Source organism: Nematolebias whitei, chromosome 9, assembly GCF_014905685.2.
Source record: "Nematolebias whitei isolate Nwh7 chromosome 9, NemWhi1, whole genome shotgun sequence".
NCBI classification, from domain to species: domain Eukaryota; kingdom Metazoa; phylum Chordata; class Actinopteri; order Cyprinodontiformes; family Rivulidae; genus Nematolebias; species Nematolebias whitei.
In genome coordinates, this window is record NC_056506.1 from 11,128,411 (window position 1) to 11,153,295 (window position 24,885).

Genomic DNA, 24,885 nt, shown 5'->3' on the forward strand with positions numbered 1-24,885 from the left:
AAGCATTTAGCGACTATCGGGGTGAGGGCCACTGGCCGATAGTCATTCAGACCAGTCACTGTAGAGCTTTTTGGGACTGGGATGATGGTGGCAGTCTTCAGGCAGGTGGGAACTGTCTCCAGGGTAAGTGAGGTGTTAAAGATGTCTGCCAGCACCTCACAGAGCTGATCAGCACATTCCTTCAACACTTTTCCGGGGATGTTGTCTGGGCCAGTTGCTTTGTGCGGATTAATCCTCCTGAAGGTACTCCTTACTTCTGCTGAGGTCACGCTGAGATGCTCTTCATCCGGTGGCGAGGTGAGTCTGGTGCTGGGTGGTCTGTTCGGGTCTTCAAAGCGTGCATAGAACTTGTTGAGGGCATCAGGCAGAGATGGGTCTTTGGGACATTGTTTGCTCCTTCCTTTATAATCTGTTATGCACTTAATGCCCCTCCACATGCTCCAAGGGTCTTGTGAGATGAATTGACCCTCGATCCTCTGTGCATATGTGGCCTTGGCCCTCTTAATACCAGCAACCAGCTCTTTTCTTGTCCTACTCAGCTCCTCTGAGTTTCCAGACCTGAAGGCAGTGTTCCTGGCTTCCAGCAGGGTACGCACCTCTGCATTCAGCCAAGGTTTTCTGTTTGGGTAGCTTTTAACATTTCTGATAGTGGAGACTGTGTCAGTACATGCACTAATGTAACCCAGTACTGAGGATGTGTATTGGTCAAGATCAAGCAAACCTCCATTTTCAGCAGCTTCTCTGAAAACCTGCCAGTCTGTTCGATCAAAACAATCTCTCAGTATGGGGCCACTGTCCTGGCTCCAACATTTAACTTTCTTTTGTACCGGTCTGGAGCGTCTCAGTGGGGGCATGTAAGCAGGAGCCAGGAAGATTGAGATGTGGTCTGACAGTCCTAGGTGGGGGCGGGGTTCGGCTTTGTATGCATCTTTTACGTTCGTGTAAACACGGTCCAGCGTGCGGTCTCCACGTGTCGGAATCGTCACATGCTGATTAAAGCTTGGGAGACAGTCCTTTAGATTCACGTGGTTAAAGTCTCTGGCTACAACGTAAAGAGCCTCGGGGTGTTTGCTCTGCAGCGAGCTGATGATATCATGAAGCTCCTGTAGTGATTCATTAGCATTAGCGTCCGGAGGAATGTAAACAACTGTGATAAAAGTCACTGTGAACTCTCGGGGTAGATAATGTGGCCGACATTTCACTGTTATTTGCTCCAAAGCCTTCGAGCACGAGCTATTTACAACAGTACAGTTCGTGAACCAACTTTTACTCACGTAAATGCACACTCCGCCCCCCCGTGATTTCCCTGTTAGCTCGCTGCAGCGGTCCGCTCGAAAAAATGTCTGTCATCCAGCTGGAAGACTGAGTCCGGCGTTTCACTTATAATCCACGTTTCCGTGAGGCAAAGCACTGCACACTTCTTCATCTCTTCTGAGGCGCCCGCTCTCAGACGAAGTAAATCCACCTTGTTGTCCAACGAGCGGACATTCGACAGAAAGAGAGACGGCATGGGGAGTTTACCGGCTTTAGCGTTAGCTCGTAGCCTCACCATAACCCCCGCCCGGCATCCTCTCCTCTTAAGCCGGGAGCAGCGCTTCCTCTTCTGCCCGCTGGAACGCCTCTGCTGCAGCTTCCAGGTAGATGACTTTAAGATCTGCATTCTGCCGAGCGTAGCTTTGAGTTTGTTGCTGATTTCTGCTATATTTCGTGGCAAATCCGCTCCTATTCTCATCAGTTCGGTTCGGCTATAGTTCACACGCATAAATCGCGCTGAGTCAGGCACAGAGTCAATATCAAAACTTCTAAAAACTGGGATGGTACCGGGAGCCTGTGAAGCTGCAACTGCTCTGAGCGCGGCCATCTTGGAAAGTTCTGGTAAGCCGCCTCGACAATAGAGGCATGGAACATGGCCCACTCTGACTTAATGTCCCCCACCTCCCCCGGAACATGTTCGAAGTTCTCCCGGAGGTGGGAGTTAAAGCTCCATATAAGAGACTCTGCCAGACGTTCCCAGCAAACCCTCACAATACATTTGGGTCTGCCAAGTCTGACCGGCATCCTCCCCCACCATCGGAGCCATCTCACCACCAGGTAGTGATCAGCGGAGTGACAGCTCCGCCCCTCTCTTCACCCGAGTGTCCAAGACATGTGGCCGCAGATCAGATGAGACGACGACAAAGTCGATCATCGAACTGTGGCCTAGGATGTCCTGGTGCCAAGAGCACATATGGACACCCTTATGCTTGAACATGGTGTTCGTTATGGACAATCCATGACGAGCACAGAAGTCCAACAACAGAACACCACTCGGGTTCAGATCAGGGGGGCTGTTCCTCCCAACCACACCCCTCCAGGTCTCACTGTCATTGCCCACGTGAGCATTGAAGTCCCCCAGCAGAACAAGGGAGTCCCCATGAGATGCACTTTCCAGTACCCCCTCCAAGGACTCCAAAAAGGGTGGATAATCTGAACTGCCGTTTGGTGCATAAGCACAAACGACAGTCAGAACCTGTTCCCCCACACGTAGGTGGAGGGAGGCCACCCTCTTATTCACCGGGGTGAACCCCACCACACAGGCACCAAGATGGGGGGCAATAAGTATGCCCACTCCTGCTCGGCGCCTCTCACCGGGGGCAACTCCGAAGTGGAAGAGTGTTCAACCCCTTTCAAGGAAACTGGTTTCAGAGCCAGAGCCACAGGTGGTGAGCCCATGGGAAGAACAAACAAAAAAACAAACAAAAGTAATTTACAAAAAACAAAGCTAAATCAAAACAACATCAATTCAAACAATAATTTGTATAGATACACATTACACTTTACCATATTCCTTCAGAAAACTAACTTTTAACATTTTCTTGAATATGTTATTTGTATATGTATATGTTAATTATAGTAGACCGCTCCTTCAAACTAGTATGAAACCAAGGCTTCTAAAACATCTCTATCCCCTTAAGATAATAACCACTCTCCCTTTTAACAAAATTTACTTGGATATTTGAAGGCAGTATGTTTTTGTAAGCCTTATACATAAACAGAAAAATATTATAATCAACCAAGTCATAGAATTTTAATAACTTCAGTTGATAAAACACTGTATTTAATGGATGTCTATAATATTTTCTAGTGATAATTCTTACAGCTCTTTTCTGTAAAATAAAAATAGGATTTGTAATTGTTTTACATGCTTTACCCCAGACTTCAATACAGTAAATTAAGTGCGTGACAATTATTGCATTATACAACATAAACAGTGTTTTATCATTGGGTAACTCCCTTACTTTGTACAGTACTGCAATAGATTTAGATATTTTTGTTCTTAAATAATTTATGTGAGGTTTCCATGTCAGTTTTTCATGAATGATGACACCCAGAAACTTGTTACTGTTGTAAAGTTGTAGGATAACACATGCAATGCCAATTAGCACTGGCCAACCGTGTGCTGTTTTCATTAACGTCAGTCACTGGAATACACTTTATTTGTACAGGAGTGGCCTCTGAAGACATCGACAGTCCTGACTTTGTCACGTCCATCTTCTTCTACTCTACAAAGTCCGGCAAAGACAGTGATGGAAAATTGGAGCGGTAAATAGAGGGATTACTGACATGAACTGAGGCTGTAATAAACCTGTGTTTAACAAAGTGAAGTGACTGCTTTATTGCTGTATCTAATTGCTCTCTTCTGTATGTCTCAGCTACAAGAGAAAAAGAAGAAGGGATGAAACCCCCAGCAGATGTCCAAACAATGGGCCATATTGGCCATCCTCATGAAAACTGCGTTTAGGGCTCACCAATAAGGATATTACGTTCAGATTTAATGTTACTGAATGTGACATTTCCAAAAGTTTGAGAAGTTGTCTCCCTGTTATGTCTCAGACTTTGAAACCTCTAATCTATGTTAAAAATCTTGTTGTTATTTTTGATCAGGACATGTCCTTTATCCCCCACATTAAAAACGTTACTAGAACCGCCTTCTTCCACCGGCGTAACATTGCTAAAATTAGAAACATCTTATCTAAAAATGATGTAGAAAACTGGTCCATGCATTTGTCACATCTAGACTGGACTATTGCAATGGTTTATTATCTGGATGTCCAAATACATCTTTAAAACGTCTTCAGTTGATCCAAAATGCTGCTGCCAGAGTCTTAACCGGAGTTAGTAGGAGAGATCATATTTCTCCAGTTTTATTTTCTCTCCATTGGCTCCCTGTCAAATCCAGAATAGAATTCAAAATCTTACTTCTAACCTACAAAGCTCTCAACAACCTGGCTCCATCTTATATTACAGATCTTATTGTTCCATATTTTCCTAACAGAGTACTTCGCTCTCAGACTACAGGTTTACGTGTGGTTCCTAGAATTTACAAAAACAGAATGGGAGGCAGATCTTTCGTTTATCAGGCTCCTCTCTTGTGAAACCAACTTCCAATCTCTGTCCGTGAGGCTGACACATTATCCAGTTTTAAAACTAGGCTTAAGACTTTCCTTTTTGCTAAATCCTATAGTTGGGGTCGGCTTGAGTTTCCTGAGCTGTCCCTTAGTTATGCTGCTATAGGCTTAGACTGCTGGAGGACAAACTGACCACAATTTTCACTCTGCTACTGTCTTTACTTACTCTGCTCAACCTGTTTTGTATTTGTAATTATTTTTTCTATCCTTAACATGTGTTTTTTTGTCTTTCAGATACACCTGGACCCATACCTGGACCTACCATTCTGTGCTCGTCTGTCTCTCCTTCCTGTCCTCTCAACCAGCCAGTCAAAGCAGATGGCCGCTTGTCCTGAGCCTGGTTCTACTGGAGGTTTCTTCCTTTTAAAAAGGGAGTTTTTCCTTTCCACTGTTGCCACTGTGCTTGCTCAGGATGGGAGACTGCAACGAAGCCAAGATTCAACTTGTCTGCTGGATTCCTTAGATAGAGAACTTTACTAATTGGCTTTTATGTATATGAATGTTTCTGTAAAGTGCCCTGAGACAACTTTGTTGTGATTTGGTGCTTTATAAATAAACTGAATTGAAATTGAGTTGCCCCTCCCTGGGCTGCTACCTTACCGTGGTGGAGGGGTTTGAGTGTCCCAATGATCCTAGGAGCTATGCTGTCAGGGGCTTTACACCCCTAGTAGGGTCACCCATGGCAGACAGGTCCTAGGTGAGGGACCAGACAAAGTGCAGCCCAAAAACCCCAACGATGAGAAAAATAAACGGACCTAATGTTCCCTTGCCCGGACGTGGGTCACCGGGGACCCACTCTGGAGCCAGGCCTGGAGGTGGGGCACGTGGGCGTGCGCCTGGTGTCCGGGCTTTTACCCATGGAGCTCGGCCGGGCACAGCCCGAAGAGGAGACGTGGGTCCCCCTTCCCATGGGCTCACCACCTGTGGGAGGGGCCAAAGGGGTCGGGTGCATTGTGGGATGGGTGGTGGCAGAGGGCAGGGACCCTGGCGGTCTGATCCTCGGCTACAGAAGCTGGCTATTGGGACGTGGAATGTCACCTCACTGGTGGGGAAGGAGCCTGAGCTGGTGTGTGAGGCTGAGAGGTTCCGGCTAGAAATAGTCGGACTCACCTCTACGCATGGCTCTGGCCCTGGAACCAGTTTCCTTGAGAGGGGCTGGATACTCTTCCACTCTGGAGTTGCCCCTGGTGAGAGGCGCAGAGCAGGAGTGGGCATACTTATTGCCCCCCAACTTGGTGCCTGTGTGTTGGGGTTCACCCTGGTGAATGAGAGGGTGGCCTCCCTCCGCCTACGTGTGGGGGGACAGGTTCTGACTTATGCACCAAACGGCAGTTCGGATTATCCACCCTTTCTGGAGTCCTTGGAGGGGGTACTGGAAAGTGGACCTCCTGGGGACTCCCTTGTTCTGCTGGGGGACTTCAATGCTCATGTTGGCAATGACAGTGAGACCTGGAGGGGTGTGGTTGGGAGGAACAGCCCCCCTGATCTGAACCAGAGTGGTGTTCTGTTGTTGGACTTCTGTGCTCGTCATGGATTGTCAATAACAAACACCTTGTTCAGGCATAAGGGTGTCCATATGTGCTCTTGGCACCAGGACACCCTAGGCCACAGTTCGATGATCGACTTTGTCATCGTCTCATCTGATCTGCGGCCACATGTCTTGGACACTTGGGTGAAGAGAGGGGCAGAGCTGTCCACTGATCACTACCTGGTGGTGAGTTGGCTCCGATGGTGGGGGAGGATGCCGGTCAGGCCTGGCAGACCCAAACGTATTGTGAGGGTTTGCTGGGAACGTCTGGCAGAGTCTCCTGTGAGACGGAGTTTTAACTCCCACCTCCGGGAGAACTTTGAACATGTTCCGAGGGAGGTGGGGGCCATTGAGTCCGAGTGGATCATGTTTCGTGCCTCTATTGTCGAGGCGGCTTACCGGAGCTGCGGCCACAAGGTTGTCATGCCTGTCGCGGCGGCAACCCTCGAACCCGATGGTGGACACCGTCGGTGAGGGATGCTGTCAGGCTGAAGAAGGAGTCCTATCGGGCCTTTTTGGCCTGTGGGACCCCGGAAGCAGCTGATGGGTACCGGCAGTCCAAGCGAGGTGGTCGCTGAGGCAAAAACTCGGGCATGGGAGGAGCTCAGAGAGGCCATGGAGAATGACTTCCACATGGCTTTGAGGCGATTCTGGTCCACCATCCGGCATCTCGGGGGGGGGGGGGGGGGGGGCGGTACGCCACCAATACTGTTTATAGTGGGAGTGGTGTGCTGCTGACCTCAACTCGGGATGTTGTGGGTCGGTGGGTGAAACACTTTGAAGACTTCCTCAATCCCACCGGCACGTCTTCCATTGAGGAAGCGGAGCCTGGGGACTCTGGGTCGGGCCCTCCAATCTCTGGTGCTGAGGTCACCGAGGTGGTTTAAAATCTCCTCGGTGGCAGGGCCCCAGGGGTGGATGAAATTCGCCCGGAGTTCCTTAAGGCTCTGGATGATGTAGGGTTGTGCTGGCTTACGCGACTCTGCAATATTGCGTGGACATCGGGGGAAGTTCCCCTGGATTGGCAGACCGGGGTGGTGGTCCCCCTATTCAAAAAGTGGGACCGTAGAGTGTGTTCCAACTACAGGGGAATCACGCTCTTAAGCCTCCCTGGTAAGGTCTACTCGGGGGTTCTGGAGAGGAGGGTCCGTTGGATAGTTGAACCTCAGATTCAGGAGGAGCAGTGCGGTTTTCGTCCTGGCCGTGGAACGCTGGACCAGCTCTACACTCTCAGCAGGGTCCTGGAGGGTGCATGGGAGTTTGCCCAACTGGTCTACATGTGCTTTGTGGACTTGGAGAAGGCGTTCAACCGCGTCCTTCGAGGAACCCTGTGGGGGGTACTCTGGGAGTATGGGGTACCGGGCCCTTTGATACGGGCTGTTAGGTCCCTGTATGACCTGTGTCAGAGCCTGGTCTGCATTGCCGGGCAGTAAGTCGGGCTTGTTCCCGGTGAGAGTTGGACTCCACCAAGGTTGTCCTTTGTCACCGATTCTGTTCATAACTTTTATAGACAGAATTTCTAGGCGCAGCAAAGGTGTTGAGGGGATCTGTTTTGGTGGCCTTAGGATTGCGTCTCTGCTTTTTGCAGATGATGTGGTCTTATTGGCTTCATCAGATCATGATCTACAGCTTTCGCTGGAGTGGTTCGCAGCCAAATGCGACGAGGCCGGGATGAAGATCAGTTCCTCCAAATCCGAGGCCATGGTCTTGAGCCGGAAAAGGGTAGAGTGCCCTCTCCGGGTCAGGGAGGAGGTCCTACCCCAAGTGGAGGAGTTTAAGTATCTTGGGGTCTTGTTCACGAATTAGGGAAAAATGGAGCGTGAGATCGATAGGCGGATAGGTGCAGCGTCTGCAGTGAAGCAGGCGCTGTACAGGTCTGTCGTGGTGAAGAGAGAGCTGAGTCAAAAGACGAAGCTCTCAATTTACCGATCGATCTACGTTCCTACCCTCATCTATGGTCACGAGCTTTGGGTTGTGACCGAAAGAATGAGATCTCGGATACAAGCGGCCGAAATGAGTTTTCTCCGCAGGGTGTCTGAGCTCTCCCTTAGAGATAGGGTGAGAAGCTCGATCATCCGGGAGGGACTCGGAGTAGAGCCGCTGCTTCTCCACGTCGAGAGGAGCCAGTTGAGGTGGCTTGAGCATCTGTTTAGGATGCCTTCTGGACGCCTCCCTGGTGAGGTGTTCCGGACACGTCCCACCGAGAGGAGACCCAGAGGAAGACCCAGGACACGCTGGAGGGACTATGTTTCTCGGCTGGCCTGGGAACGCCTTGGGATTCCCCTGGAAGAGCTGGCCCAAGTGGCTAGGGAGAGGGCAGTCTGGGCCTTCTTACTTAGGCTGCTACCCCCGCGACCCGACCCTGGATAAGCGGAAGAAAATGAATGGATGGATGGATGGATGAAATTGAATTGAATTGAAATCTATCTATTAGATGACATTGTAACTGTGTGTGCAGCGTTAAACATTTGTGACTATATTGTCCCTAGAAAATAAACTGTAAATGTCTTGCTGAAGTATTCATGAGTTGAAGATACATCAAAAACTTTTCATTTCTTGTTTGTACATACAGGTCCTTCTCAAAAAATTAGCATATTGTGATAAAGGTCATTATTTTCCATGATGTACAGGTCCTTCTCAAAAAATTAGCATATAGTGATAAAGGTCATTATTTTCCATAATGTAATGATAAAAATGAAACTTTCATATATTTCAGATTCATTGCACACCAACTGAAATATTTCAGGTCTTTAACTGTTTTAATATTGATTATTATGGCATACAGCTCATGAAAACCCAAAATGCCTGTCTCAAAAAATTAGCATATTTCATCCCACCAATGAAAGACAGAGTTTTCTCAGTTTTCTGACTTCTTGGCTGAAATCACACCAAAATATGAGCATCTTTTCATTATTAGTGACTTTAATTTGCACGTGTGCTGTCCTGAGAAGCCCTTGGTTAAGGACTTTTTAGATTTATTGGACTCATTTAATTTAACTCAGCATGTAAACGGTCCCACCCAAGAGCGTGGACATACACTGGACCTAAAACTCATGATATGACTGTTAATAATCTTGTTATTGGTGATAATGTTTTTTCAGACCACATGCCAGTCCGGTTTGAGTTCACCCTCCCCCATCTAACTCCTAAGTCGTGCATTCCTCCACGTCGCACTCGGACCATTAACCACTTCACTGCCGCACGTTTCACAGACGTTTACAACTCTGAAATGATCATTCAGCCCCCAGTGTTTCTCACCACCACTGAGGAGCTGACATCCCAGTTCAACTCTGTCTGCTTAAAGACTCTGGATCATGTTGCACCTGTTAAAACCAAAAAAATCAAAACTCAGAGCAGAACCTTGGCTGAGTGATGTCACCAAGGCCGTTAGGTAGCAATGTAGGAGGGCGGAACGAAAGTGGAGGAAAGACAAGCTGCAGGTCTCTTTCCAGATACTTAAAGAGAGTTGGCGCTGTTATCAGAAAACAGTAAAAGCTGCTAAATCAAAATTCTTCTCTGATATAATTACCTCAAACTCTCACAACCCGCGTGTCCTCTTCTCCACCCTAAACTCTGTTCTCCATCTCACTGAATCATCACCTCTGGAAGCCTCGACTGAGCTGTGCGACAACTTCTTACATTTCTTTGTCAAAAAAATTGCAACCACCAGGGCTCTCATTTCCCCTCCAACTCATGACCCATCCATCCCACCTCAATCTGTAGCTCCATTTGACAATTTTGAACACATCACTCTATTTTCTCTAGAGCAGGTCATGTGCAGCTTGAAACCTTCTGGTTCCCCCTTTGATGTGGTCCCCTCTCGACTACTAAAGGAGGTTTTTCCTACTCTAGGTCCGTCCATTCTTGCCATAGTAAACAGTAGTTTATCCACTGGTGTGGTGCCAAAATTCTTTAAACATGCTGCTGTCCAGCCTCTCATGAAAAAGCCAAACCTTGACCCCTCAGTCATTTCCAACTTCCGGCCTGTCTCCAAACTCCCATTTGTTTCTAATGTACTGGAGAAATTAGTCGAGTCCCAGTTGAAGTGCTTCCTGGAGGATCACGCCATCTTAGAGCTTTTCCAATCTGGCTTTAAACCTCTCCACAGCACTGAAACTGCCCTGCTGAAGGTCTTCCGCAGAGGCAGAGCTTAAATGGGGGGTTCCGCAGGGGTCCATACTGGGTCCCCTCCTATTCTCTTTATACCTGCTGCCGTTTGGTGCTATTTTCCGGAAACACAACATCCCCTTCCACTTCTATGCCGATGACTGTCAAATTTACTTCCCCCTAAGACACAATGGTACATGCTCTATTCAACCGCTGCTCAACTGCCTGGCTGACATCAGGGACTGGATGGCTTTAAATTTCTTAAGTTTCAATGAAAAGAAGTCTGAAGTCATGTTGTTCCCTCCCAACGACACGATCACAAACCACTGCATCGACCTTTCCGCTCTAACCCTGTCAGAATAACAAAGAGTCACTAATCTGGGCGTGATAATGGACCCTTCCCTGAAGCTTAACAATCATGTAAACATGATCGTTAAATCATGCTTCTTCCAACTGAGGCGGCTGTCTAAACTGAAACCCATATTGTCCAAAAAGAACCTGGAGCCAGTAATACATGCATTCATTACATCTAGGCTTGATTACTGCAATTCACTCCTGTTTGGTATCAGTCAGACCTCCATTGCACGACTACAACTGGTCCAGAATGCAGCAGCCCAATTTTTAACCAGTACAGGCAAAAGAGAGCACATTACACCAGTTTTGGCCTCACTGCACTGGTTACCGGTTCACCTTTGAATCCAGTTCAAAATACTCATGTATGTCTACAAATCACTGCCCCCCCCCCCCCCCCATCTCTCTGATTTGCTACAACCGTATGTCCCACCACGCTCCCTGAGGTCAGCGGACCAGTTGCTCCTCACAGTTCCAGGAACTCGTCTTAAGTGCAGAGGTGACAGGGCCTTCTCTGTAGCAGGACCAAGACTCTGGAACGAGTTACCTCTGCTTGTCAGACAGGCCCCCTCCCTCTCGGTTTTCAAGTCCCGTTTAAAAACTCACTACTATTCAATAGCTTTCAACACAAGATGATCTGTGTTTTGATCCTGTATGCTCCACACTGGTTTGTCGTCATTATCTGCATCGTTTTTTGTCTATATTCTGATTTACCTCATTTTGTATTTTGCTTTGTGTGTTACCTGTTGTTTTGTCTGTACAGCATTTTGGTTGGCCTTGTTGCTGTTTTAAGTGCTTTATAAATAAAGTAGTATGGTATGGTATCAGAACGCTGCCTCTGTAGTCCCTGATATTACTGAAAGAACACAGCGCACGAAGTGGCAAGGAAAACGTGGAGTGGACTTCAGGCTGCTTGAACCTCTTCTAAAGGCTTCTACTCCAACCAGTATTAAAATAGAACTTTTCAATGCTCAATCACTGTCCAATAAATCATGTCTTATTCATGATCATATTCTGGAGAAGAATTTGGACCTCATGTGCCTTACTGAAACATGGCATCAACCAGATGTGTACAGTTCTCTGAATGAAGCCTGTCCCTCTGGATACTGTTACCTGCAGAAAGCCCGCTGCACTGGCCGTGGTGGTGGTCTGGCTATAATTTACCGCAGTAATTTAAAATTATCACATTTAGCTTCTCAGGACTTTTTGTCTTTTGAATGTTTGGCCTTCAACCTCAAAGCCCCCCTCCTGATGAATGTTATATTGATTTATCGGCCTCCCAAACCACATGTTTCATTTAACTCAGAGATGCATGACCTTCTCACTTTTTTCTGCGCATCTCCTGTGAAAAATATTATTCTTCGAGATTTAAATATCCATCCATCCATCCATTTTCTTCCGCTTATCCGGGGTCGGGTCGTGGGGGTAGCAGCCTAAGTAGGGAGGCCCAGACTTCCCTCTCCCCAGCCACTTGGGCCAGCTCTTCCGGGGGAATCCCGAGGCGTTCCCAGGCCAGCTGAGAAACATAGCCCCTCCAGCATGTCCTGGGTCTTCCTCTGGGCCTCCTTCCGGTGGGACGTGTCCGGAACACCTCACCAGGGAGGCGTCCAGAAGGCATCCTAAACAGATGCCCAAGCCACCTCAACTGGCTCCTCTCGACGTGGAGAAGCAGCGGCTCTATTCTGAGTCTCTCCCGGATGATCGAGCTTTTCACCCTATCTCTAAGGGAGAGCCCAGACACCCTGCGGAGAAAACTCATTTCGGCCGCTTGTATCCGAGATTTCATTCTTTCGGTCACAACCCAAAGCTTGTGACCATAGATGAGGGTAGGAACGTAGATCGATTGGTAAATTGAGAGCTTCGTCTTTTGACTCAGCTCTCTCTTCACCACGACAGACCTGTACAGCGCCTGCTTCACTGCTGACGCTGCACCTATCCGCCTATTGATCTCACGCTCCTTTTTTCCCTCATTCGTGAACAAGACCCCAAGATACACAGAACAGTAATCTCCTCCACCTTCCACGAACTAAATTAAGAACCATAGGAGATCGGGCATTCTGTGTGGCTGCCCCCCTCCTCTGGAACTCCCTCCCTGACTATCTGAGAGCTCCACAATCATTGACTGACTTTAAAAAAGGCTTAAAGAATTTTCTTTTTAAGCAAGCCTATTCTGCCTCCACATGATTGTATCATTGATTTTAGTTGATTTTATCATTGATTTTAGTTGATTTTAGTTGATTTTATCACAGATTTTAGTTGATTTTATCTCTGATTTTAGTTGATTTTATCATTGATTTTAGTTGCACTCTGTAGCACTTTAAGATTTTTGTTAATGAAAAGTGCGTTACAAATTAAATTCATTATTATTATTATTATTATTATTATTAGGCAGGAAGGATCTCTTGTAAAGGTCCATCCCACAGTGGATCCTAAGAAACTGGCTACAAATGCCGTCCGATCCGTCCACCCAGACTCGGCTGGTCTCTCGGTTCCCCCGGGCTGTAGAACCGCCTGAATGCCGGGCAGAACTCCTCCCAGGAGTAGATAGGTGTTTAAAAGATAGACAGATGTTTAAAAACCCATTAAAATATACCAGAATGCAGGAAATGGCATTTACCTTATTCAAAATTTTCTGGGGGAGAAGCCCCAGACCCCACATCAATGTGTACCCCCTGTCATTCCCCAATCTGTTACAGAATGTACAGATCGCACAGATTTCTGTTGTTTATGAATAAAAACGGTCTTAATTTACATAGAAAAGTACGTGCTCTATTTCCACCAATCATCATGTAGCTAATTTATGCCACTCGTATAGCCGTTACAAATCATTGGTTAAGATGATAAGCGACGCATTAGACCTGACCCCCAGACTGGGCTGAATGAAAAAAACCCTGCAAGATACAGAATGAATTATTTCCATGGTGAAACAGCACCACTCTGTGGTGAAGCTGCATATCATTTTAACCATGATGTAAATGAAAACTAAACTAAATTTGTACCACGAGATCCAATCAACAGAGGATGCCATCTCCTCTGTGGTCCAAACTGCGCTCAACCACCTGGAGCAGAAAGACTCTTACGTCTGTATGCTCTTTGTGGACATCACGTCTGCCTTCAACACCATGATCCGCCAAACCCTGATGGACAAACTATTCACACTAGGACTAAGCCCCGCCATTTGTAACTGGGTCCTAGACTTCTTAACAAACCACAGTCAGTGAGGATCCACAACTTCTCCTCCTCCACCATAACCCTCAGCACTGGCTCTCCTCAAGGATGTGAGTTGAGCCCTCTGCTGTTTACTCTGCACATGTATGATTGTGCACATAACCATCCAGGCTGTCATATTGTAAAGTTTGCATATGATACAGTGGTGGTGGGATGCATCACAAACAATGATGAGTCCAGCTACAGGCAGGAGGTGGAACACCTGGAGAGCAGGTGCAAAGAAAATAACCTTCACATCAATGTGAAGAAGGCAAAGGAGATGATCGTGGACTTCAGAAGGAACAAACACACCTACACCCCCCTGAACATAAGAGGATCTGCAGTGGAAGTGGTTTCCAGCTACAATTACTTGGGTGTACACATGAATGACAACCTCAGCTGGGGCAACAACACTACCAGCCTGATCAAGAAAGCTCATCAGAGACTCTACTTCCTCAGGCGGCTAAGACGAGCTGGACTGGGAAGTTCAGTCCTCACCTCCTTCTACAGGTGTGCAGTGGAGAGCATCTTATGCTCCAGCATCAACGTGTGGCATGGAGGCTGCACAGCTGCAGAAAAAAAGCTTTGCAGAGAGTGGTGAAGGCTGCACAGAAGTCTGTTGAAGTCAGCCTCCCCACCATCACAGACATTTACACCTCCAGATGCAGGAAGAGGGCCACCTGCATCATGAAAGTCCACACTCGCCCAGCACACACACTTTTTCCCCCGCTCCACTCAGGAAGGAGGTTAAGGAGCATTGAATGGACTGTACATATATAGCACCTTTCTATCTTATTTCAAGATACTCAATGCACTTTACACTACAATCTGTGTCCTCACAATGAGCGTAGAACCACTAGAATGAGGAACAGCTTCTACCCTGAGGCTGTTAGACTCATGAATATCTAACCAGAATAATCACTGTGAAAAATCACATCATGTTGCTGCTGATCTGTTTCATGTTGATGTGTTTATGCATGCTCATCTGCTCACACAGACTCATGCTCATGTTCGTGCCGCTGCTCGACGTAATGTTTTGATGCCATTAGTGCTTAGTGTATTTTTAGTTGATGTTTTTCTTAGATCATTTCTTAGATGTTATTATTGTTTTTCTTATACATTTTATTATTGGATGTAACTGGGACCCTGTGTACATAATTTCACGTGGTGCGAACAACAATAAAGAATCTCTGACTCTCTGACTCTGAAATACGTCAATGACAGAAATACGAGTGGCGTAAATTAGCAACATGAAAATCGGCAGAGATAGAGCACATACTTTTCTAAGTAAATTAGGACAGTTCTTATTCATAAACGGAATTATACTAGTACATTTTCTTTAATCTTGCATATTCAACGGCGATCCCTGCCACCCGGAAGTATTCCTTTTAGCACATGCGCAAATGAGCTACGCTACGAATAGGGTTCTGTAACAGATTGGGGAATGACACCCCCACTTTAAAAAAAATGCTTCTCATGTCAATGGCCACTGCGGGGTTAAAGCTAAAAGTCATTGTCAACACTGGGGGCTAAGCGCCCCTAAAGAGCAGTTTCTAGAATTGCCCCTGGAACAACATAAACATATAAAAAGCACATGTTGATGAGATGTGATGGATCCAACCTACAATGGGATGGACTGTGGAACTACCAGAAGCCCCCCACCCCCACCCATGTAGCAAACCAACATACAGCACCGTGCTTTAGTGTCTTTCAGAAAGGCCTATCGGTTCCATCTTACCTCCATATCTGACCCAGCTGCAGGATGTGGATGACGGACTGGCCGAACCAGATGCAAAAGGAGTAGTAGACGGATGGTTTGTTGGTGGTGTTTTTGCTGGCGGTGGAGGCCTGCCTCTGCGGAGTGGCCGGCTGCTGAGGAGCCGTAACGTCCCCGTGAGAGGCCGAGCCGGAGAGCAGCTTGTTCCCGTCCACATGGGAGCAGTCCACGGCGGACTCGGCGCTGTCCTCGGTACCGAAGTCATGCACGAACCACCTGAAGCTGAAGAGCTGCACCGAGAACGAGCCCAGCACCACGAAGAAGAGCGTCAGGCCGAACCACCAGTAGTCCCGCTGCAGGAAGTAGTCCACGGACAGCCACACGTCGGTTCCAACATCAGCCAGGTACACGGCCACTGCGGCCACGACCCACAGAGAGTCCCACACCGAGAACTGCTGAAGCAGCTGGCCCGGGCGGAGGCACCGCGAGGCGGGGCCGACGCAGCACCGCGACTCTCCGTTCACCAGGTCCCCGTCCCCGGTACCCCCGGAGTCCGCCGCTCCCCCTGGGTGGAGCCCCTGCACCGAGCCGGAGTGCTCTGAGTTTTGCAGAAGGGTGAAGGCCACGTCGCTCCTCGTCATCTTCAGGACCCCGTCGGATTTGGCTGCCATGGTCAGAACCGGGACGGAACCTGATGAATTACCCTGTCGGCCGCTAGTCCTGCCTCCCGGACCGGATTAGCTCCTCCATACCCCAGTCTGCTCGGAACACACGATGGAGACAAAAACCAGGGCCGACCGGAGCCTCGGACCAGTTCCAGTTTCTGGGTCCATTTCAGCATTCACTGAAGCTCATGTCCGGATGGGGGTTTGCGCCAACCTGGTCCTGACCTTGGTCCGATCCAATCACCTTTCCTTACAGAGTCCAGATGCAGAGCAGGATCTGGATGCAAACTGGGACCGACAGAACGGAGGAAGGCTACAAGCATCTGAATCCACCATGGCAGCGGTTACAAACCATGACATCATCGCTGTCTCCTCACGCCCCCACCCAGCTCCCACCTCTCTGAAGGCTTTTATGGGTTAATGGTTGCAGGTTTTCCTTTCTTTTAATCAGTCTTTTTATTGATTTAGGATTTTTTTTTTTGTACAAACAAAAAGGTAAACAAAAAAGAATACACCCCCCCCCCCCCCCCCCCACACACACACACACACACCACCACACAAAATAAATCACGCACAAATAAACTAAACAGGCATTGACTATTTTTCCACAAAAAACATAAAATGCTGTCAGGTGTCCCAAAATCTTAACAGAACCCATCAGGGTAGGCTATATACTACCCCGATTCCCTGTCAGATGATGCAACTTTAGAAATATTACTAGAACCTGATTTGTCTTTGGACAGTTTTTGTCCTGTTGAACTCTCTGAATTGTCAAAAAAGAATAGCTTCATCCAAACCATCCACATGTCTGCTGGATCCCATCCCAACCAGACTGTTTAAAGAGGTGTTTCCCCTAAATGATGTCCACATTTTGGATATACTTAATTTGTCTTTAATGAATGGTTACATACCACAGCACTTTAAGGTTTCTGTAATTAAACCTTAACTTAAAAAGTCTGATCTTGATTCAGAAATTCTGGCCAATTATAGACCTATATCTAATCTAACTTTCATCAAAAAAATTCTAGAGAAAATAATTGCAGGTCAGTTGCGTGAACATCTACAAAGAAATAATCTGTTTGAAGAGTTTCAGTCAGGGTTTAGAGCTCATCATAGCACAGAAACAGCACTAGTAAAAAATCACTAATGATATTCTCATGGTCTCAGACAATGGACTTGTGTCTATACTGGTCCTGTTAGACCTCATTGCTGCATTTGATACAGTTGATCACAATATATCACTACAGAGGTTTGAATATGATATTGGGATTACAGGAACAGCTCTAAAATGGTTTAAATCATACTTAATTGATATATTCCAGTTAGGAAATATAAATAATGAATCTTCTTCATACACATGGAGTTCAAAGTCAACTTTATTGTCAAAACTGCAATATGTACAGGACATACACAGAATTGAAATTACATTACTCTCAGACCCCTGGTGCAACAATAACCATTTAATATTAAAACATTTAATAAGCATAAGCATAAAATGAAATAATAAAAGTATGATACTGTCCTAAGTTGTAGTATAGCGGTATAAAAATATAAAAAAGTATATCTATAAAATAAAATGAAGGTCCTGACATTGACTTTTGTAGTAAAGTGACAAAGCAGCATATGAAGTGAATGTACACAGTTTATGTATGATGTCTTTGATATTGGTATAGGTAAAGGTACATACGCAATAAGGCTAGTAATATATATATATATATATATATATTATCAACAGTAGTGCAATATAAACAGTAGTATGAATATAAACAGTAGTGTGAATATAAACAATAGTGTGAATATGAACAATAGTGCAAACTGAATGAGCACATGAGCGTGTGTTGAGTGTATAACCCATTGTTAATGATGCAGAGTTCAGTGTTAAAAGTTTTTGAGTTGTATGGTAATGTGTGAAAGTTTTGTGTGTTAAGGCCGTACAAGAGGGAGGGGAGGCAGAGCAGGCAGAGAGTTTAGCATCCTGACTGCCTGATGAACAGAGCTGTCTCTCAGTCTGCTAGTTCGAGCCTCCGACTCCGCAGTCTCCTCCCTGGTGGCAGCAGGCTGAAGAAGCTGTGTAGTGGGTGTGTTGGATCATCCGCCATGCAGAGGGCTTTCCGAGTGAGGCGGGTACTGAGTTCCTCAAGGTTCAGTGCTTGGACCAATACTCTTTACCTTATCTATGCTTCCATTAGGTAAAGTTATTAAACAGCATGGGAAAATTTGCAATGGTTTATTATATGGGTGTCCACAAACATCTTTAAAAAGTCTTCAGTAAATCCAAAATGATTCTACCAGAGTTTTAATGAGAATTGGTAGGAGAGATCATATCTCTCCAGTTTTATCTTCTCTCCATTGGCTCCCTGTCAAATCCAGAAGTGAATTCAAAATCTTACTTCTAACCTACAAAACTCCCAACACCCTAGCTCCATCTTATATTACAGATCTTTTTGTTCCATGTTTTCCTAACAGAGCACTTCACCCTCAGACTGTAGGTTTACTTGTGGTTCCTAGAGTTTCCAAAACCAGAATGGGAGGTAGATCTTTCAGTTATCAGGCTCCTCTCTTTTGCAACCAACTTCCAATTTCTGTCCATGAGGCTGACACATTGTCCAGTTTTAAGACTGGATTTAAATCTTTCCTTTTTGATAATTCCTATAGTTAAGGTTGGCTTGGGTTTCCTGAGCAATCCCTTAGTTATGTTGCTATAGGCTTAGACTGTTTGAGGACAAACTGACCAAATTTCTTCTCTTTGCTACTGTCTTTACTCACCCTGTGCAACCTGTTTTGTATTTGTAAATATTTTTTCTATCTTTGACATGTGTTTTTGTCTTTCATTTACACCTGTACCTATATCTGGACCTGCCCTTCTGTGTTCGTTTGTCTCTCCTTCCTGTCCTCTCAAACCCAGTCGCTCGAAGCAGATGGCTGCTTGTCCTGAGTCTGGTTCTGCTGGAGGTTGATTTTTAAAAGGGAGTTTTTCCTTTCCACTGCTGCCATTGTGCTTGCTCAGGATGGGAGACTGCGACAAAGTGAAGAGTCAACACAATCTGCTCCTTCCTTAGATAGAGAACTTTACTAACTGGTTTTTCTATGTATGTGAATGTTTCTGTACAGTGCTCTGCGAGAACTTTGTTGTGAATTGGCACTATATGTAAAAACTGAATTGAATTATATCTGATTTTTTGCAAATTAATATTATACATCACTTCCCTTATCAGAGAACCTGGGCTGGGGGGTGTGGGTCCTTCCAACTGCAAAAAACCAGTCTCCTGGCCAGCAGAGAGCCAAAATCAATCACATCCTTCTCGTACTTGGTGAAGGATGCATCCACAAGAAACCACCCTGAACAATGAGATGAGTGGTGATGGGTGTACAGTTTTGCCACATATTCCAGAGGAGGTGTCAAAAATAGATTGCCAAAAGGTCTGCACTAAAAAGTTAAATCTGGTCCTCTGGGCATTCAAAAAACAAAACGAAGCAAAACAAAACAAAAAAAAAAAGTAGAAACGTTTCGTCTTTCATCCGAAAGACTTCCTCAGTCTGAGGTGCTGTATTCAGCTCAGTCTTATAAATAGCACTTTCTCAGAGTGGCTCAACCAGTTTTGCTGCTGACAACCAAAACCAGCTGATCACATGGTCAAGAAGGACCATCATCCTAACGATGGATCATTAGCACACTGATGGCTGTTTAATTTCAATTCAGTTCAGTTTATTTATATAGTGACAAATCACAATAAAGTTGTCTCAGGAGCATTCACATACATAAAAGCCAATTAGTAAAGTTCTCTATCTAAGGAATCCAGCAGACAAGTTGAATCTTGGCTTCGTTGCAGTCTCCCATCCTGAGCAAGCACAGTGGCAACAGTGGAAAGGAAAAACTCCCTTTTAAAAAGAAGAAACCTCCAGCAGAACCAGGCTCAGGACAAGCGGCCATCTGCTTTGACCGGCTGGTTGAGAGGACAGGAAGGAGAGACAGACGAACATAGAATGGTAGGTCCAGGTATAGGTCCAGGTGTATCTGAAAGACAAAAAGGACACATGTTAAGGATAGAAAAAATAATTACAAATACAAAACAGGTTGAGCAGAGTAAGTAAAGATAGTAGTAGAGTGAAAATTGTGGTCAGTTTGTCCTCCAGCAGTCTAAGCTTATAGCAGCATAACTAAGGGACAGCTCAGGAAACCCAAGCTGACCCTAACTAAAAGATTTAGCAACAAGGAAAGTCTTAAGCCTAGTTTTAAAACTGGATAATGTGTCACCTTCACGGACAGAGATTGGAAGTTGGTTCCACAAGAGAGGAGCCTGATAACTGAAAGCTTTACCTCCTATTCTGTTTTTTGAAACTCTAGGAACCACAAGTAAACCTGCAGTCTGAGAGTGAAGTGCTCTGTTAGGAAAATATGGAACAATAAGTTCTGTAATATAAGATGGAGCCAGGTTGTTGAGAGCTTTGTAGGTTAGAAGTAAGATTTTGAATTCTATTCTGAATTTGACAGGGAGACAATGGAGAGAAAATAAAACTGGGGAAATATGATCTCTCCTACTAACTCCGGTTAAGACTCTGGCAGCAGCATTTTGGATCAACTGAAGACGTTTTAAAGACGTATTTGGACATCCAGATAATAAACCATTGCAATAGTCCAGTCTAGATGTGACAAATGCATGGACCAGTTTTTCTGCATCATTTTTAGATAAGATGTTTTTAATTTGAGCAATATTACGCAGATGGAAGAAGGCAGTCTGAGTAACGTTTTTAATGTAGGGGATAAAAGACATGTCCTGATGTAGTGAGTCACGTAGGTACGTGCCACTAGTTGTATGACAAATATATGTGGTATATATTTATGCATACTTTTCACGAGTTCTTCATCTTTCTGACTGTGTAATGTCGTGTATTGAATTCAACAGAAATGTAACGAGAGACGTTATTTACCTTTGACCCATCAAAATGAATGGAGTCATTTATTTTCAGAATCAAAGTTTAACATCAAACATTTACATTAATTTGGCAAAATATGAAAATAATAACAGACAAGTTTCACAAATAATGAACTTCAAATCACTCGGCGGTGATTTGAGGACTTTGCTTCAGATATTTCTAAAAATATCTGTACTGATTTATGAGAGAGAGGTGAGTTTAAGATGAAACGGAGATTTATCTTACAGAGGAATATGTGAGGGAATTTAATCTGTTTGACCAGAAATTGCACGCTTCGTCAGATCTCAGCTCGTCCACGGTACACTTGGTCGAAGAAGAACTTTACCTTGTTGAAGTTCATCAGCTCAGTAAGAATCCTTCAGACTTTTTCAGCGTCTCCATTGAGAACTGCTAAAATCCTTGGAGAGTCGTGCGTGGGTCGTTCAAACAGAAATTATAATTCCAAGACGTCTCTGGATCATCTTGAACGCGTTCTGCATCCAAGAATTCTGACTCCTTTCATTCTTTAACTCTCAGCAACTCTTCATTGTCTAAAACTCTCAGACTCATAACTCTCTGGAAACTCCAACGCTCCAACACTCTCAGAACCGGGAAGTTGTCACATTTTAAATGAGTTTACTTCCGGGTTTACTTTAGAGCTTTCTGATTCGTGGAGGGACCAGAAAGAGGTGTGGTTTTTGACGTAAGGTATTATCAAAAGTCGAGGTCAGGGAATGAATTTGTTTTCAACATACAGAAAAGATTATTGCAGAATACCAGACTTTTTGGAGCCTCACTCTGTTGTATCTTTCCAAATAGTAAAACATGACATCCCTTTTTCAGTAAACATTTAGTTGACCGAAGCTTCAACTTTCACATACTTACGACTTGGCTCATTTCAGACAGAAAATCAAGAAATGCATATTCAGGTGATTTCTTCTTTGAATGAGGAATAAAAATCATTACTTACTGTTTATGTAAAATAAAAATGAGTAGTTCTTTTCAACCTGTAAGCATTGAGTGAAACTAACACAATTTGATTATCAAACATTTGTAAAACAGTAATGATTATAGAGGATTGTCTTTTCTGCTTGATTAATTCAAGAAAGAAAGTCATCAGATGGCTCAGACTTATTCAGATCAATGAAAATAACAGTCTCTGTCCATCTGGTAGATTTGAGGTCATCAGGGTCAGATAAGGGTCAGATCATCAGGTCATCAGGTTCACTACAGTCCCCCCTTTGGAAATCATCACCTGTCCATGGAGATGAATTCCAACCGTGAACTTAGACCTTCAAATGTCCTTGAGCTTGATGTAATCCAGCAAGGAAGACCAAAGTCAGAAGTAATCCAGCAAGGAAGACCAAAGTCAGAAGTAATCCAGCAAGGAAACAAAGTCAAGGTAATTCCACAATGTTCTTGGTATTCCATTGTGTTGATTATAATCCCATATCGTCTCGATAATTCCATTGTAGCAATGCTTTAACCCCTTGGAAACAGAGTCTGTAATCCATTGGAAAAAGTCATATAATCCACAACGGTAAATCCACAACGATTGGAAGTGTTGATTAATCAGCATACAGAGGGGTACCCTTGGGTTGAACTGAAGAAGCGGCCACTGGATGAAGAGTGGAGACCAACGTCAGGATTGCAGGTCGCCTCCAGCGAAGGTTGTCTCCAGCGACGTCCAGCCTGTGCCGTTCTGGTTCAATGTGTCATGCAATTATGTGGTTTAAGGTGGGCTTATGAAGGGGATTTTACATAAGGCCTTAAACTATATGCATCTGGTGTGTAAGCTATTATGGTTGGGAACAGCTACAACTACCAGTTAAGGGGTGGAGAATGCTGAAAAAGGGGTACTACAGGGGTTTATGCCTATAGAAAAGGGTTCCAAACTATTTTTCCATTTCTAACTTGGTTTAAGTTAGCTTTACATGGTAAAGTATAGTTTGGTGTAATTGTCTGTTGTCCTTTAGACGAACGACTTGAGATTGGGTGTTTGGTTTTCCCATAAATGTTTTGGAAGTCTATGGCGAGACTTATCAAAAAGAATTAGCTATCCCCCCGAATAGAATTGTTCGAGTAGGTTCGGCTTAAGCGTTTTGAGATCAACGTAGATTATGGTACTCAAAGTAGCAATAATATACATTGACTCCGCAAGGATTGCAATTTAATGAATGAACTGCATGTTGGCATGGTCAAAGGCTTCTTAGTCTCTAACTTACTACACAACAAAATTCATTCTTACCTCAGAAACAATACCAAAATCAACTAAACAACGTTCAGCACCGACAAGAGTAGTGACTAAGCATCTAGAAACATCGTTTCACAGCTTCTCCTCACCCTGGTTGCCAGATTTCAGTCACGCTGTCCCGTTTTATCAAGGGTAGGTCCTGTGAGTTTAAACTATGGTTAAGTTTATTATCCATTAGTTATCTTCTACTTGGATGACCCTTGTTCCCACGAGGTCAGATTTTGTGAGATCTTTGTCTCCTAAGGAGTTATTGCACGCCTTGTGTTGTTTAATCTGGTTACGATGTACCCATTTAACAGTTGGCTCTTTTTGGCCTTTACTGATTTTTATCTGGTAGACAATTGGAGACACTTTGTCGGTTATCAGATGGGGTCCAGTCCATCTGGGCATCAGCTTACGGGCGAGAGTTCCGGTCCCGGACTCTACTCTCCTAGTTTTGGGTGCAAACGTGTAGTACCAGACCCTGTCTCCCACTTGGAGTTCCTCGTAAGAGGCCTTTTGGTCGTAGTACGCTTTGCGTCCTTCAGCTGATTTTTCCAGGTTTTTCTGTGCGAAAGCAAAAGTGTTCTTAAGGTGTCTTTCCAAGTCTTTCATGTATTGTTGTGTGGTGTAGGCTGTTGCCATGGCAGCATCGCCTGGTTGGTACAGCAGGTGCAGAGGGAGAGTCATTTGTCGACCCGTCATCATCTCGAAAGGAGCGATGCCAGTCGACGTGTGTGGAGTGGCCCTTATGGCCATGAGGACCAGAGGGAGTTTCACGTCCCAGTCCTTGTGGTTTGCGGCTACGTATTTTTTCAAAATACTCACCACAGTCCTGTTTGCTCTCTCAACCTGGCCTGAAGCCTGTGGGTGGTAGCCAATATGGAAGTTGGCTTTGACGCCTAGCGTCTTCCACAGTTCCTTCATTACTTCACCTGTGAAGTGTGTACCTTGGTCTGAGTTCACCCTAAGGGGAAGTCCAAACCTTGAAAATACATGATTCATTAACAACATAGCAGTGGTTTGTGCTGTGTCATTAGGGGCTGGTAGACATTCTACCCATTTGGTAAACGCGCAGGTTACCGTGAGAAAATATTTATTTCCTCTAGAGGTCTTAGTGAGTGGTCCGACCCAGTCAATCTGGAGGTCCGACCATGGAAATGCAATGCCTCTACTATGCAGTGGTGCTCTGTGAAGTGGTCTGGATGGTTGAAACTGGCCACAGATCAGGCACCCTTTTATGTAGTCCTTGACATCCTTTTTCATTCCAGGCCAATAAGCAATTTGTTTTAATGCTTTCAGCGTGGCATTGTCACCCTTATGTCCTGCGGACGGAAGGTCATGTGCATGGACTAACATCACCCCCTGTGGTCATGGGGGACCACGAACACAGGTGAGGACGTCCGTCCATGAGCGAAAGTTAGGATGCCTTTAAGTAGTTTTAGCTGTTTTCGCAGCTGAAAGAGGACTTTGAGGTCTGGATTGGAATCCAGCTCGTCTTTCGATGGAGTGTATTTGTCTGGGTCAGTCAGATACAGCATCATCGAGTTAATTGCAGGATCCAACTTCTGAAGTTGGATGATGTCTGGGTCAGTCAGCATTGGGCGCACAGAAACTGTGTTATCAGCAGGTTTAGCTGCAGCTTGTGCACGTGTGACTGCCATTACCTCAGTTGTAGCTTGTGACGACTGAGTGTTGAGTAGCCAGGAGGGGTC

The 24,885-nt window shown here is 45.3% G+C and overlaps 1 protein-coding gene across 1 annotated transcript in view; it reads right to left on the reverse strand.

Annotated features, from left to right (window-relative positions):
* Positions 1-16,381, reverse strand: part of LOC119414948 (XK-related protein 4) — a 23,224-nt gene extending 6,843 nt beyond the window's left edge. The window contains exon 1 of the mRNA XM_037682066.1: positions 15,380-16,381. Within this exon, the coding sequence (XP_037537994.1) occupies positions 15,380-16,029 (650 nt within the window). The 5' untranslated portion in view covers positions 16,030-16,381. The remainder of the gene's footprint in view (positions 1-15,379) is intronic.
* Between the last annotated feature and the right edge of the window lie 8,504 nt (positions 16,382-24,885).